Source organism: Sylvia atricapilla, chromosome 15, assembly GCF_009819655.1.
Source record: "Sylvia atricapilla isolate bSylAtr1 chromosome 15, bSylAtr1.pri, whole genome shotgun sequence".
NCBI lineage: Eukaryota > Metazoa > Chordata > Aves > Passeriformes > Sylviidae > Sylvia > Sylvia atricapilla.
The window spans coordinates 1,291,692-1,309,184 of record NC_089154.1 but is presented as its reverse complement, the minus strand read 5'-3'; the positions used below and the strand labels follow the sequence as shown (position 1 = coordinate 1,309,184).

At 42.9% G+C, this 17,493-nt stretch overlaps 1 protein-coding gene across 1 annotated transcript in view; it reads right to left on the bottom strand.

Annotated features, from left to right (window-relative positions):
• The window catches only part of LMTK2 (lemur tyrosine kinase 2), a 41,638-nt gene extending 37,918 nt beyond the window's left edge, over nt 1-3,720 (bottom strand). The window contains exon 1 of the mRNA XM_066329685.1: nt 3,382-3,720. Coding sequence (XP_066185782.1) covers nt 3,382-3,535 — 154 coding nt within the window. The 5' untranslated portion in view covers nt 3,536-3,720. The remainder of the gene's footprint in view (nt 1-3,381) is intronic.
• Nucleotides 3,721-17,493: the final 13,773 nt, after the last annotated feature.

Sequence of the window (17,493 nt, the reverse complement as noted above, 5' to 3'; positions counted from 1 at the left end):
ACCTATTCAAGTTTTACAAGACAATAAAAGTATTTTTGAGTCCCTCTTCTTTGTATTTGCAAAAACTTCACAGAGCACAGAGATGATGAAAGCACTCTGTCTGGCGTTACACACACACTTGATTCAGATGCTCAGTGGAATTAAGGTCAAGTATGGAAATCCAAGGCAGAAGTGAGAGCCTAAATGTACATGTGAAGCTTTAGCACAGCAAAGCAGCCGTGGCAGTTTGTGATGCACTGTTTGGCTGTTAAATACTGCTGCAGAAAAGCAGTGCCCCAGTGTCCTTCCTTCAGCCACAGAGCTGGAAGTGGCAATCACATTAGGCTGATGTTGGGGAAAATCACCAACACTCTCAGGCTCAAGACAAGTTCAACACTTCGGTCTAGAAACTCCTTTCCAGCACAACTGCCCCAGCTCTCACCTCCAGTATAAAGCTGAACCTTAAGTTCAGAACTATCACAGCCCATATCAGTATCCATCTTTTCCACTCACAGAATAAATTAAATCTAAGTTGGTTGAAGTATTTTTAGGCAGTAGCATCTTCAACAGCTTGTTTTTCATATTTCCTATAATAATTGCTATGAATCTTACCAGGGAAACAGTTCAAGCCTGATTTCCTCTACCTCCTCTCCTTATTGTTGGATAAAAAATATACTAAATTAGTTTAGAAATATAAAAGCAAAAATGCAAGACAAATATAGAACACCTCAACAATGCACGCCTTCATCTGCAAGCACTGTGAAGCCACACTTGAAAAGAGAGGCATCACTCTCCTCGGCTGGGGCCCTGAGAACCTGACAGCTCCCCAGCCACCCAGTCTGGCAAACCTCCACAGCATTCCCACAAACTGCAGCATTTTTGCACAAGGAATCCAATCTAGTCTTGCCAGAACCTGCCCATCATCACTTGCAGCATTCCAACTTCCTCCCCAAAGGAGAAGTTAATTTATTATAGGTATACTCCATGAAATATACCATAAAATTCCTTACAATAATAACTACAGGCACTTTCCTCCTTTTTCTGTGAAACCCATCTTTCCTATTACAAGCAACACACACAAAAATGTTTCCCCATTGTCAAAGAAGCAACTATCCTTGCTAGGTGAAGAACTATGGGATTCTAAAGTAATTTTGAAACCAGTTACTAATTGCTGTATGAAAAGCTCATTAAATTCTTCTCAAGTTTTCAATCCATCTGTATCAGACAAAGTGTTACAGTCAACTGCAAAAACTGCCAAGGTCCAGAACAGAGCTCACCACCTGCCAGCCCCAACAGAGGAAATCAAAGCAACCTGTCATGGGACACAAGAGGGACATTCACAATATGGCTGAATGGTTTTGAAATACAACCAATGACTCTTAACCCTGCAAAATAATGCCACGGGTTTGTCTTGAGACAGGTTATAAAACCTGCCTAGAATGACAGAGAAGGGTCAAGCTGAACCAGCCTCATTGTCATCCACAGGGAAGATATTGAAAGGAAGGAAAAAACCCCAAAGGCTCACAGCTTTCTCCCCCTGGCTTCAGCTGCTCACACAGGGGATGATACAGGACGTTGCAGCCCAAGGACCTGTTGCACCCCAACCCACCAGGCACATGTTATTTCAGTCAGGGGGAAGTCCTCCCAGCAGAACTGGAAAAGGTTCCTAATGAGGCCCTAAAGTTTCAATACCACATATCCATCAATAAAGTAACACAAATACATTGTGTCTTACATGGGCAAAGACACAGGAGAAAGCAGCAGCTTCATTTCCTGCAGTTCACTGGGTTTCCCACGACAGCATCTGGACAGTTGGCTAAACTTGAGATAACATCCCCTGTATACATACTTTGGCCTAAATACAATGAAAATCTACCTATAAAATTACAATATCTCATTCATCTTGTATGAGCTCAATATCATAAATATTTGTCTTAGCAGTACTGCAATTGGCACACCTGATTCAGTCTTTTAAAAATACAGAATTTAAAAAAACCCAAACACCCAACACTTTAATACTATGTCCTGCAATTTGTCCCATCAGCTTTTCATTTTGAGAATAAGGCTTTTTACCAGTGCCATGGAAATTATGCTTTGTTCCCCCATCTTTGTAAGGTACATGTATAGTCCTCATAGGAAAGAGGGAATGGTGTTTAAACAAAAAGAACACTTTGGCATTTCCCTTTAAACAGAAAAATTGACTGCATTTCAAGGAAAGTAAGACCCAGGAAAGGCAATATAAAATCTTGCATACAGAACTGATTCTGCTGTCCTATCTTACAGCTCAATGACAAATTAATATCATCTGGACAAACCTCAAGTATTTCATAAGTGAAAAAAAATTATCATTTAGCATTCAAGGAAATAAAGATTTGACTGACAGTTTTCTCTTTTTCAGAAGTTTACTTTTATAGGAAGCATGAAAGCCCTCAAAGCAGACTGATGGAGGGAGTGACTTATGAACAATTTGTAAATGTTCTGGAAAGGAAAAACTAGGAATGAGACACATGTCCAAAATTAAGGAAGTACAGGTTCCACTCCCAGTTTTGATACTTCGTGTGGAAGAGCAGCCAAATTACCTAATCTTTGTGCTTGTATCCTTCCCTCCCCACTGCTCCTCCCGCAACATCTTGTCTACTTCAGCTGTACAACTGCTCACGGCTAAAAGGGAATCTCAGTGCATGTTCCAACCAACCCAACCCTAACAAAATTCAGCCTCAATACAATGTCATGTCTGCAAGTCCCAATGAAACGCCAACAATAAAAAAGAATCAAAGACATAGCTGGTACCTGTGAGTCCTTATAAAGCTCTGATCAGTCACTCCTACAACTGCGAGGACATATTGTTTAGTTTATGCTTTTAAGACAAAGAGGAAAACAGGCAGGGAAACAGAAGGAAGGTAGCGTTACCTAACATACGAGAGAAATGAATGTGAACTACATGACTATTTAGAGAGGCCGGCCGGGGGGGGGCCGGGGGAGGAATTCGACTAATCTGACCGGAAAACAGGGAAGCGCCGTCTGCCCTGAGGAGCCTCCACCCAGGAACGGGAGCCCCGGTGATTCACCGGCAAAACCAGAGAAAGAAAAATCCCGCCGAGCTCCGGACAGGCGAAAACAGCAGCATTATAGGAAGAAGGTCTGCGGTAAACACAGGGACGGAACGAGCCCGTAGTCAGTGTCAGGGGTCCGAGCGACCCACAGCGGGGTACCGCTCACCGCCGCGGGCAGAGCCGTGCCCTACAGCCGCGGAGCCCCGTGTGCCCGCCGTGCCCTTCCCGCCGCCCCGGCGGGGCCCTGCCCGCAGCACGGGGGAGGGGGCCGGCGCCTCGGAAACCCGCAGTGCCGCCGCTGCCGGGCCCCGCCGCCAGCCGCGCCCCCAGCCCCGCTCCCCGCGCTCACCTGCACCTGCTGGCGGCAGCGGAGCCGCCTCGGCGCTCCCCACGAGCGGCCACAGCAGAAGGACGAGCCCGAGCGGGTGTCGCGGGCCGAGGAGCCGCGGGCCACCGCCCCCCCGACGCCCGGCGCTCCCGCCGAGCCCCTCGCGCTGCCGCATGCCGTCCGCTCCCGGACCGAGGCCGGGCGCCGAACGAGGGGCTCGAGGTTCTCAGCGACTCCGGGGAGCCCCCGCGGCAGCCGCCAGCCCCCGGCTCCGCGGCATCGACCCCGCCACCGCTCCTCTCACAGAGCCCCACCGGCCCCCGCCGCCGCCGCCGCCATCTTCCGGGCTACCTGACCGCGACGGGGAGGGGCGCGGCGCTGATTGACAGCCCAATGCACCAATCAAACCGCGCCTCACGCTCAGGAGGCTGTGCCACTGGTTGGGATGGGGCTAATCCATGATTGACAGCTGTATCAGCCAATCGCTCTGCAGAGGGCGAGCTAGGGCGAGAGAAGGGCTGCGGCGCGAGAGCGGCGGCGCGCGGTTGCCAATCAAGCCGCGCTCCGAAACGGGGGAGGAGGGCGGGGCGTCGCTCGGATTGATGGCTCCCTCCGCCAACCGGCTGCGGGGCGGGGTGAGGGAGGCGGGGCTTGGTCGAGCTCGCGCTCAGGACTCGCGGGCGCGGCGGGAACAGCGCTCCCTGGCGGCTGTGTGTTCCCTGAGGGCCGGAGCGGGCACGGAGCCCCCTCAGAGAGAGCTGCCCCGGGACCGCGTCACCGTGCGGGAGCAGAGCCCCGGGCATCCCTCGGGATCAGCCCTGGGGAGCAGAGCCCGGCCGTCCTTTGGGATCAGCCCTGGGGAGCAGATCCCGGCCGTCCTTTGGGATCAGCCCTGGGGAGCAGAGCCCGGCCGTCCTTTGGGATCAGCCCTGGGGAGCAGAGCCCGGCCGTCCTTTGGGATCAGCCCTGGGGAGCAGAGCCCGGCCGTCCTTTGGGATCAGCCCTGCGGGATCTCAGAGTCCCGGCCGTCCTTTGGGATCAGCCCTGGGGAGCAGATCCCGGCCGTCCTTTGGGCTCAGCCCTGGGGAGCAGAGCCCGGCCATCCCTCGGGATGAAGGCGCCTGTTCCCGCTGCTGTGCGGAGCGTGCCGAGTCCCAGGTTAGACACTGGCATGGGCACACCACCCTCCCTCTGCAGCCCGAGCGCTTCCAAGGCTGGAGGTGACCTTGTTAAATTATTGATACCAGCAGTATTTAGAAATAAAGATTATTCTCGTTTAGGTCTGTGATTCTGCTGAACTTTGAGTACATGAAAATGAGGTGTCAGCTCTAAGCAGCCTAAATCGAAGTGTTAATCCTAAGGAATCAGGGGCTCTCTGCTGTGAGGAAACAGGGAAATACCCTATGACTAACAAACTAGATTTCCATTTTCCAAATAATTTAACAAAAAGGCTAATGATGTCAAGATTATATAATGACTTTGGGAGCACAGATTGTCCAAAGAAATGTACGATGAGTGCACCCCTGGGAATACATGAAAGGAAAGTTCTGTGTTCAAAGTAGTAATTGGAACATGGTGTCCAGGAGGACAAAACATAAACCTAATCCCCTCTGTCCCTCTGAATTTTTTCTACCTTGGGGATATACTTCTACTATATATCAAACTACTCTTACCAAGTGTGTGTCTAACCCCAGTCTATCCTTTGTCTGGTTGAAGAGACTAACTGTGTTACCAAATGACCTATATCTTTTGAAATGTTTTAATTAGTTTTCCTTCCAAAGGAAATATTTTACTTGAATAATAAAATTGAATGCAATCTTCTCTTTTGTTGCTTTAGTAAATTATTACTAGTTCATTATGCTGTTTATAATTAATTAGTTTTTAAAAGTAGTCCCAGAAATATTGTTTGTCTGGCTGTCTGTGGATTTCATGGATGGGAGGCAAAATGTGATCCCTTCCCTTTAAAATTAGTGGTATGTTATATATAATATGTATGACATAATTTTTTTCATGTACAAACAGCCACCATCTCCATTTAAATAGCTATTTGCTGTTGTAATACTGAGGCTGATGACAAAGCTGGGTCTTTTTCCTATGTACTGTAAATATCCAGTGGAAACATCAAGGTTACTCCTTTATCCTTCACTCTTTCCCATCTCCCTCCCATGAGCATGGACATCAGAGCTGGGGCTCCTGGACATGACTGTGGCTCCCTGAGTGTAGCTGAGGTTAGAGCCACCCTTTGTAATGCTGGTTGTTCAAACAACTCCGTGTTTCTGTGGTGTAACAGGCAGATCCAGTGTCCTGATCCCTGCAGTGCCCTGGGTCTGAGATACTTCTGAGCTCCATCACTGACCTCATGTGAATTCCACAAAGAAAAAGCGTTGACACTGATAGGAGCTACAGACGTGAAGTTTAAACCTGCCTTTGTAGCCTTCCAGCAGGTCTGCAATGCAATGGTGTTCTCATTTCACTACTGAAAACAATGGATTGCATCTCAGCACAGCAGGCTGCTTGATTTCCCAACCCACCCTATCATAATTGAATGCTGGGCCTTTGATGTAATTTCTGATAAAACATGCTGTAATATCATCTGGGACATAATGGCAGCATATCATTACAAGGACTTGTTAGAGCACTATTCTATAATCATGGGACACTTAAGGTTTGCTGGGAATTAGTCACCAGTAGAAAATAAATAACCAAACCTTCCAAACCTTTGTTCTACACATTAGTCACAGTTTACTCCTTATGTCCAAATACACCACAAACATTAAAAAAAAAAACAACCCAAAGATGGAAAGCCTGATCTCCTATCTCCATCTCAGGAATGCTAGATTCACCCATTTACAATTTCTGCAATTAAACATCTGTGGTAACTACACGAGACTAATGGAATGAGCAACATAATAGTGAGTAATCTGAAAGGTACTTAAAGAGAAAATATATTTATTTAAACAAAACTCTTCCTAAACACAAAATGGGACATGTTTACCACGTATCACAGCCTCATGTTTCTTGATTATGCACTGTTATCATGGCCAAATTACTGAAGCTGCTGTTCTGCGTGGGAGGTGTTAAAACCTTTTTTTAGAGACAGATAATTGGATCAACTAAAGGATGCTGATAGTTTTATTTTCGGTTGGTTTTCTTCAATATTTTTGATAACATTATTGGTGTGGAAGGAATATTTGTCTAGCAGGCTGAGCAAGTTGCCAGAGGGGTGTTAAAGGTCCTCAAGGTACCTGTGAATAAAGCCCCCAAATATTCACAATTCATTTACTACAAAAGAGCATCACTGAGCATCAGGAACCGAGCTGATCACAGGACACAGCTCTTTATTCCAGATCACTGCTTTAAGCACAAAGATTGGCTTCTCTATTTATGACTGTTGAGACACACACTCTGCTCTCCCTTCCCCAAAAGAATCACATCTCATGCTTTCAAATATAACCTTTTTTTTCCCTGTCAATGCTGTCTTTTTGTATTTAACAAAGTGATTGCTCCTCCACCTGACACAGATTAAATAAATATCACTGGTTTTAACATCCACCTTCAGTCAGCAGTGACCTAATAGTGTTTTTCTATAACTGGAGGCTTTTTTTCTCCATTCCAAAGTCCAGCATCCAGATTTTCACATTTCAATGACAAATGGCTGAAGAAAACTGTATTTTAAAAAATCAGTAAAAGAAATTTTCTCGTTTGTGTCATTTGTTTTCTCTTACTATCTATCTGTAATTCTAAAATGGGTTTAGGTCAGAATTCTCTGATTTCTTCCCCCCAATGATTAAGCTTGCATGTAGAGAAGCAAAACTCTGGAATATATGGTGCTACATATTCTCAGTTTCTGGTAGAATATTGAATTTGCATTAATTTTAAAATATGTTAAACAGAGATTAAACAGCTCTTTTTTCATCCATTCTTTGTAAATCATTAAGTAGTTATATTTTTCTTGGGAAATATTTAATATTTGGATTTGCATCTGCCACTAACATCCTGCAAAATTTAGTGCAGGTTTCATTTCTGTTGACTCAGGAATACCTAGTGGACTTTTGATGAGCCTGACTGGGAAGGTTCTGCTTACTTTAGCTTCAAACTGGTAGACTTACAACAAGTTTTAGCATTAAGATAGGAAGATGGGATATAATCATAAATGTCTCTTATTCAATTAATTGAAATTTACCTTATTTACTTCATTAAATTAAATTCATTTCACTTTAGTCCACTGAACCATTCTAGGGAATCAATGTAGTTAGTCAAAAGAATGAATTTTTGCAAAAGGGAACTTAAGTACTACCTCACAGAAATATAAGTGCCAACATCAGTATAAATTTATTCTCAACAGGGTTCCACCCCGATTTATGAAAAATAGAGTCACAAGTGGGTAAATGTCTTTTCCCGCATGTTACTCTGATGATGTTGCCATCCAAATTGCCAATTCATGCCAATTTTGAAGCTGGATTTTATGCCACTGACAACTATCTAATGCTGAAATAAAAGATACATCTGTGGTGATAAATCTTGACTTTAAAGTTTCGTACAGAACCTTGCACCAAAATCATAAGAGAGAAATGGTATGTGTCTATTTCCTCCACAGGCACAGGAGATTTAGTTGATTTCCATTAACACAAAAAGGAAATGCAAAGTTACGATTTTTATGTAAAGAAGCTGTTGTAAAACTTTCTCAGCTACACTAGAAATTCCTTCCACCGTCTCCTATTTATTTTTAGCAAACATTAAATTCTGTGGACTATCAAATTTTGCTCCAGATGCAGCAAAGCAGGACTGAATAGAGTGAGAAACCATTTAACCAAACGAATGTCTAATGCAGTCCTGATCTAAATATACATTGTATGTGTGTCGAGGGAAAAAAAGGGAAAGCAGAAAGGATATTCTCACAAACAGACCAAGTAAGAAGCAGGAGATCAAACAGCAATGTTGCAGTTCAGCATCTCCTCATGCAATATTTTCATTAAGGCAGTGGTTGTGGAAGCTGCTCAGCAACTCTCAAGAACTTGTCCTGAGACAAAAAAGCAAATGTCACCGCGTGAGGCTCTGGGGAGTTTTGCACTGGAGGTGTAGGTGACAACAGCAGCACTTCTGCAAAGGAACAGCTCAGCACCACTTCTGCCTAAGTGCAAGGGTTCAGTAAAACCACCTACAAGGCACAGACCCAGGCAATGCCTCTGAGAAACAAACCATCTCTGGGCTGTAGAACACTCCTGTAATTAGCCGTGTTTAACTACGTGTTTGCTAATGCAAACTCTGCTTACACAATGCCAAAAAAGCATTATCTGCTTCTAGACCTCTTGAACAGCAGCAATCTCCTCAGCACAAATCTTTTCAATAAAGGAAGGCAAACTTCTGAGCACAAGATAAAATATGATTTGCATGTCTCCCTAAATAGGAATTCTAATACTAAATTTTGATGAGTGTCATATGTCACCATTTGAATGTGTGACCTGTTGAAAGACAAAAATTGTTTGGAGTCCTACCAAACAGGAAATTCTTGATCAACCTGTCTATTAAGGTAGTCCTTTCCATTTCCATACAACTTTATACCTAACTTTATAGAAAACAATCAAGAAAAAGTCTCATACAAGTACAAATCCTCATTAAGCAAGCTGAAACTCACAGAAGATTAAAGGACTATTTTTTACATATACAGCCTTTATAGCCTATACTCACCTTTCATTTTAAATATCCTTAATAACCCAATCCTATGCAACTGCCCCAAAATTAAACCAGAAATTATCTTAGACCACTTGCATTCCATTTCAGCAGTCTCCCACTGGCTTCCACACTAAGTTTTAGTGAAAGCATAGGCAAAAGCTTCAGGCCAAGGACCCCTCTGGGTATGGGGGAAGCTCATCTGGATTTGGAAATAATTTGTAATACTGACAAAAGGAATTTTTAAAAGAAGCACTTGGATCTGGAGGGAAGATCCTGAACAGGATAAAAGAACAGAGTAAGGAAGCTGCTAACAGAGACACAGTTGGTGTCTCAATGCTTTCAGCTGAAGTACACACGTGAAAGAAAGGCATAAGGACCCAAGATTCAGAGAAAGGTGCAGTTCATCGCAGCACTGCAAGGGAAGGATGCACCTTGTACTGAAAAGATCATGCATTCTTATGTAAAACAAATATCAGATGCATTTTAGAAAAAACTTGGCCCTTTTAAGGACAGCACCTCACTTTAAAAGTTTACTTATTAACTGGTTACTTACAAAAACAGACCTGAAATATGCAGCTCATTTTCCTTATCCTTGTAGTCTGAGTGTCCAAAGATCATCCAAGAATCAAAGCCCTTCTATCTTCCACAATTCCTTTATCTTTTTAATAAAGCTAATTCAACAGAAACAGGTTTACAAAAATGTTTACATTTTGTAGTCTTACATGTGAAGTTGCTTTGCTTGTAGGATTATAAAATACAGATTAAAAGATACTGAGAACATGAGCAAGGCTCTCACTCCCTGTAACTGGTTTTTCCAATCCCAACACTAACCATTTACTGAGCTCAATTTCACCGTGTGGGATACTTTTCCCTGCCCTGTGTCACAAGATTATTGGAGCAATGTATGTCCTTCATTCTGCACTATAGTTTTTGGCCATATCCTACAGTGGAGTAGAGCTGCTTTTGTGATTGACATTGCTCATGTGTGCCAGGATATGGAGAAATAAGTCTCATATTTTTACCAATGAACTTCAGGAAAATCCAGGGAATGAGCCCATCTTATATACACATGAACTACCTGAGAACAAAAGACATTTTTCAAAATGCTCACCTCCTTGCTGCTTTTCAAAACTTTGATCAAAGTGAAAAGGTCTAATCCCATTCATTAAATGTCAATAGTTACAATTTTGCTCTCCAGTCCCAGAAAAGAAAAATTGGTCCAGATTGAAAAAAGCATTTATCTTCACGAGAAACTGCTGTTTTCTTTTGCTACCAAAGCAATGTAAAAACCAACAAATATATCTCAGTGAGATGTTTATGGTATATCAGACAATACAGAATGTAAATGACTTCTGAAGAGTAGAAAGGGGTTTGATGACAATTTGCTTACTATGTATGAATCTCATTAATCAACCTCTATATACACTAATCAGGAATCAATGGTAGCTGAAAAACACATTTTATTTTTCATATTTTCAAATGTAAATTGTTTGAACCTGAGGGAAATTCAGTCTAAAAGTCCAAAGCTAATCAAACCCCATGTTTTGATTAGCAAAAATCCATGTTTTGATTGTAATATGTTCAGCAAGAGGATCTCTTTGCTATCTGTACACAATACAAAAGCAATGTGATGTTTCAGTACTGTGAACTCCAAGGGGTACAGTGACTGCCACTGCAAATTGAGAAAAAACATCATAAGAGATTAAACGAGATGTGAAAACAGTTATCAGCACCTTTGCCAAAAGTTTAATTCCTCTGCAAGTGTGTGCTCCCAGGGCTAAGTAATTTCAACCATCTAAATGTTTTTAGAACATGGCAGGTGACATATCTGCTCCAAGACATTGGAGAATGCTAATGCCACATCTGCTTGGAACTTCCTTTAATGCCAAAGCAGACTAGGAGTTTTAAAGACAACAAAACCCTGACAACTTTATATCATAATGTACTATATAAACATGAAGAATTATTTCCTCTTGGGTTATGGGCATGTGCCATCAGCACACTGCTGGAAAACTGCCCAACAAGCTGACAACTTCTGTGTTACCCTTGTGTGAGCACAGCTCGGGTTATCTATTTATGAAGTCATACCACAGGTGTTAGAGTACCACAGCCTGCAGTGGGACATTACAATAAGCAGCAGTTAAAGAGCTTGTCTCATTTTGATGCGACCCAGGTGCTCAGTTGTGCCTTATCATTCTTTCTAGTCAGTGCTCTCAATTAGAAATTTGGAGAGCTTGGCATCTGGCACAGGAAGACAACAGAAATGAACATTACCATTTCCCAGGGGTCATGGATTAAACATGGCTTGCACCTGCTCTGCTTACTGCTGAGCTGGTAAAAGCAAGATTATCACTTTTACCTTTCCATTGGTTAAATTTTACAGTTTAGCTATCCACCAAAGTACAGAGCACTTTTTAATTTGACCCAAATATAATCTTCATTCCACACAAATCACTAGATATATTTATTTTTCTTAAAGACATTTCTCAAAAATGCTGATTCTCTGAATGTAGGTTCAGAAAACATTACTTTTATCAAGCAAATTAACACACGTCACATTACATTCCTACACATTGAATATTCCTGTCAAATATTGCAATGCTCTCTGTGCATAAGCAGTAACATCAGTGTGTGATGTCTGATTTCTCCTCTGCCTAGATTTGCTTATAGTTGTTGGAGGTCAGGACAGTTGCAAGAGCTTTCCTCTTCAGTGGCTGGTCCCACCACTGGCAAAGGGCTTGGACACACATCCCTGCTGCATTGTGCTTTTCTCCAGCTGGCAAACACGAGCCTGCCAGCCATCTGTTAACATTCCCCATGCTGATCTAGATTCCCTGCCTGGGCAGACCCACTGCAGAGGAAATATCCACTCTGAGGATTCCTGGTCTCATGTACTGCGAGCCTTAGCCTGTAGATGAGGTGCTAATGGGAGAGAAAGTGGAGAAGCGTGCTGGTTCGGCTGGGATAGAGTTAATTTTTACCATAGTAGCTGGTACGGGGCTGTGTTTTGTGTTTGTGCTGGAAACAGTGTCGATAACACGAGAAGGTTTTGTTATTGCAGAGCTGAGGCAGGGCTGCTCCTCACCCCACACAGCAGCCAGGAGGGTGCCCAAGGAGCTGGGAAGGGACACAGCCAGGACAGCTGAGCCCCACTGACCCAAGGGATACCCCAGACCACAGGGTTTCAATGATCCATGGTTTGGTGGAAGAATAGAGAAGGGGGCACTTTCAGAGTGGTATCGTTTGCTTTCCCAAGTCGCTGTTACACACGATGGAGCTCTGCTTTCCTGGGATGGCTGAACTTGACTGCCCATGAGAAGTGGTGGATGAATTCCTTGTTTTGCTTTGCTTGTGTGCATGTATTTTCTTTACCCATTAAACTGCCTCTATCTCAACTCATGAGTTTCCTCATTTTTACCCTGTCAATTCTCTCCCCTTTCCACGGGGCAGGTATGTGAGTGGCTGTGCGAGGCTGAGTTTCCATCTGCGGTTAAACCACAACAAGAACACCAAGCTGACCACTGCAAGGCAGGAGATGCTGAATGTGCCCCACCACCACCTGCCAATGACTCCCACAGAGATGTGAACAGCACCAGTTCCAGCCTGAACCGGGGTCACCTGTGTATGCTCTGGTGCTGGGACCTGCAGGTGGCTCAATTAATGCACACAGTTCCTATAGAGCAAACTCTGAGTGAGAAACACACAGGAGCTCTGCCACAGATTGGTTTAATGTCCAAAGAGCTCACCAAGGGATATTGTTTCCCATATGCGCTCTAACTTCTTTTCTCCTCTGTCTTTCCTGTCCTTGTCTGGAATACACTTTGTCCACTACTGAGAAATTCAGTGCCTCTCCAGATGGCTCTGGCTATTTTCTTCCCTTAAGCAGAGTTTTGTGTTGCTGTATAGAACAGCATGACATTACAGAATATGAGAGAAAGTATGTTTAGTGCTGTACAATGAAATCACAATGCTCAGCCCACTGTTAGAGGCAAAAATCTAAACATAGATATGAAGGTCACCATTTAGAACACAGCATATGCATAATAACTTAGGGATTTGCTGATCCTATGATGAAAGAATCTTGCATTTAATGATTTCCAGGTATGTATAGACCATTCACATAGAGAAAGAATATCCATTGGTTCAGAGGATCAATAGATCGGCTGTTGTACACTGAAAACAGATTGACAGCAAACACTAAAAGAGTTATGTTTTATTTTATTGTTACTGCACAACAAGCAATTAACATAAGCACTTGTGATAATTAGAAATTAAAATATGTAATTGGTCATGCATTTTGTGTATGTAATTTTGAGTCTAATTCATCATCTGCCCTGGGAACAGCTATCACATATAGCCACGTTTATTTACAGAAAGAGACTCTTACACTGCAACTGATTGTTTTGTGCAATGATTGCAGCATAAAGGAGACACAGTCAAACGGATTTGAAGTGGAACAGTCATTCCTGTGCTCTCTGTCTACTGTATTATCATTGATACGCTTTTGCTTTTTGCTTCATGCAACTATATTTGGCAGAAGAACTCAGGCTCCTGCCTGATCTTGAAAGAAATATTACTGAGGAAGGATGGACCAGAACTGCACAGACAGATCTGCGCAGGATAGACATAGGGGTGTAAGAATGCATATAAAATCCCAATGAAACAATGTCTACATTAGTGCTACAAATTCTGTAAGCCTTTAAGCTGCCACAAGAATCCCTCATTGACTCTGCCCTTTGTTCAAATGCTACAGACTTCAGCAGCAGTTCCGGCCATTCACAGAGGGAAGGGTCGGCCCTGAGAGACTGATAAGATATTGCAGAGATAACTAGAAAGGAAGAAATACACCCACTTAAAAAAAAAATGGAAGAAAACAGTGCCTTTCAAATGGAACTACAAGAAGCAGAAATCAGAACCTCTGGCTATGTTTAGAAGCACAATATGATCCTATTTACACAAAGGCCTCAACCCAAATAAGTTGAGGAAACTCCCATTCCCAAAATCAGGGAAAGAAAATGTAACCTGCATTCACTTAAGACTCCTGTCAGACTTGCTCATCTTTCATTGTATGGTTTTGTAGATAATCAGTTCCTAACTGAGAAATTAAAGATGAAGCACACTGAGATTGAAATAAACACAGTACAGGAATGAGATGAGAACCTAAGGAAAATTTCATATCACATTTCCTGAAAGTGAGCTTCTGTCAGAAAGATGATCATGACTGCATGAACAAGCCCCCTAGTTATTCCCAGCAACATGACTTTCAACAGCCTTTGATACACGTAATGACAGCCTTGCAGTATTAAAGCTTAATTTGAGGTGAATAGAACTATTCCTTGATTTTTCTCTCCATAGACTCTGATGCAATTAATTCCCCTGACACTGCTGCTGCTAAAACCAGGTAGGTCAAGTTAAACCAGTTAAGAACAAATATGTGTGGACCACAAGGTCTTTCCCCCTGCCTGTAGTATCATGTGCATAATTTTACATAGAATCAATTTACTTTTGTTAAAAATACTACATGGTTCATGTAATAAGAGGCTGGAATTCTTGATTTTACATAAATATACATTAACAGCCTTAAGAAGAAAATTGCTGCAAGTCAGAACTTTATGTAGCTTTCAGAAATGGATCTAGGTCAAAACTGAAGCTTTAAATAAATGCCATAAATAAATTGAAGTCTAGACTGTCTAGTTCTGTAAACAGGAAAGATTATTCTGTATTATCAGTGACATGTAGTTCACATTGCAGTACAGTTTGGAACAAAGAAGTGTGTGATCACTCATAAAGCATTTTCCCTAAATGCTAATGAATCTATGGTGAACTAAAAAACAGGAAAAGATGCTGAGACCTTCCTTTCTGCTCAACCCTCAAGCAATCACCCGCAGGAAACTCACATTGTGCATCTTCATGTTACAGAATGTGATGGGAGGTATTGAATAAGGCTTCTCTATCCCACAAGCCGAGTAAATCTTTGCACTTTTATTCTGCAGTCAGAACTTCAACCCAGTGCTGACTCATGTGCATCTTCCAGGGTCACAGCCCTGCTTTGGTAATAGTGCCTGGCAGTCAGAACGAGAGTTTCTGCTGCAAAGTTCATTCTATCAAAAAGCTAATGGGAATATAATGCTTGGAAAAGAGCAGGATTGATGCTGCAGACTACAACAAGCTGAAATAGTAATTGCCTTGACTGTAGGGGAACCAAAACAGCATGCTTTTCTAAACCTGTCAGTCACCCTGAACTGCACCTGGGACATACATTGGCAGTTAGGTACTATAAAAATACTGCTGGTATTAATTGCAGTATCATTAATACTGTTGTACCCTTGCCATCCCTATTAAGCTGTCACACACACTGCTGCATGTGCAAAACTCCTCCTGAGCTGGAGCTGAAAGGTGATGTTCAGAAACAGAACACACATTTGCCCTATTTTCTTCATCAGTCTTTAATTATGGTACTATTTGCAGTGACACTGCCTAAGAGCTGAAATCATGGACAAAATCCTATCTACCCAATGGGGCTTCCAGCCCCAGCAGCATTTTACAGACTGCGTGGAATTCCTGCATGGAATTCCTGCCATGAATCACACAAGCTGGACTGTTTCACCAGTTTTAGGCAAGACTCCTGGGCATCCTCCATCCTAAAACTGTAGACACAAGATCAAGTGTTTATTTCAGCAGCCACTTCCCACATATAATTCTTCCCCCAGGTGAAAAAACCTTCTGTCTCAGCCACCTTTCAGCACAGGCAAGCAAAAAGAACTCTTAGAGATCCAGGGGCCTTGCCAAGACAACAAGAAATTTCAGATAGTTTCTTGACATTCTGCTGGTGGGAAGAAGGCCTGTACACTTCGTTAGCAGTTGGCCAAAAATTCTTTGCCAACCATTCTATCTTTCTAGAAACTACTGCACTGGTGGTATGACTTTAAACCATATTGTCCTTTTGCAGTAATCAATCCCCAAACTCCTCTAAAGATGGACCTCTGATCAAATAGCTCTTTTAAAATATTCTGAGCAACAAACAGCCCACAGAAATACCAGTGGGACATTTCAATAGGGAAATTGCTGTTCCTATCCTCTCTATTGAGAAATTACCTATTACCCTCTGAGAACTGCTAATTAAGACCTACTAAAGCATTTTGCAGATACAATATGCCAGGTAAATGCCAATCCTTTCTGCAACATACTGCAATGGAAAGGCATGAGAACAGCAATAAGGAAACATAGTCAAAAATGTTACCACACAACAGGAGAGCTATTGTATCTGAATTAATAATGTTGCAGTTAAAGAACTCTTCTTGCTACACGGAGAAATACAGAAGTTCTGACCAGAGCTGCTCAAGGGTAAACCCCGTGTAATTGCTGGCACTTTGAAGAGAACTGGGCTACTTTTCATCTGATGGAATGGTTTGAAGATGAATCAGATACAAACGTACTACTTTCTCCAATTCTTTTGCTGCTGTCCTCCTGTCTAATTTTACATCTCTGAAAAAATAGGCACGATGCATTGCAGCCAGTGGTAAGGGGTGGAAGGGAGAGCATTCTTTGAGCTGCACAGCCTAAGTCTCATCCTCCTGTAGGAGACAAGAACTGCTCTTCAAACTTGCTGCTATGCTTTGCCTTCAGGCTCCAGCCACAAGGCGTGCTGCCCTTAGCTATTATCTAATCTAGAAATGCACAATATTTACTTTCTGAAAACAGTTGCTCCCGAGCCTATGATGGCAATTCTTCATTGTGCAAACATTCGGAAAATGCTTCGCATCATCCACCTCTGTCTTCAGACACTCCCAGCCACAGCAACTGGGTGTGTGCACACACGAGTGACTGGGGCCAAAATAACTCCAGTAATGTCATTTCTCAACAAGTCCTTTATTTTTTGTTTGATATTGCAGTCAGTGCCAAGAAGCAAATCCCTGGTGGATTCAGGGGATCGGGTGTGTAGGAGTGTATTTCTCGCCTGGCTCTGCTGAAATTTATAACCTCAGCGAATGGCTTTGTGATGTGGCTAAGATAATTTCTCTGAAGAAGTAGGACATGCAGATTAGCTCAAGTAGATCTCTCCACAGGAAGTACTCTGACTATTCTCATTGGCTGTGAATGTCAGAAAAATACTGGAAATATGACATCCATGGGGAACAAATCAATAAGCCAAAAATCAGTGTTTCTGTACTTTCTTCATTACTTCTCTATGAAAATCCTGAGAGGGTAGTCAGGGCCTGAGTGCCTATGGAGTCAGGGTGTTCACACAGGCAGGTAAGCTATCAAATGTCTATTTTCAGGTCATCTTTGATTGTGAAAAGCATTTGGTTACCATCTGGGCACAGCAGGGCACAGCCTCCCCTGGGCCTCTCACAGGACACGTCCCATCTCCCTTGAAAGTTGTCTTGCACAGACAGAATGTCAATGTCAAAGGCAAGGCGAGGTATCAGAAGCTCATCAGCAACTCTGCTGGAGCATGGA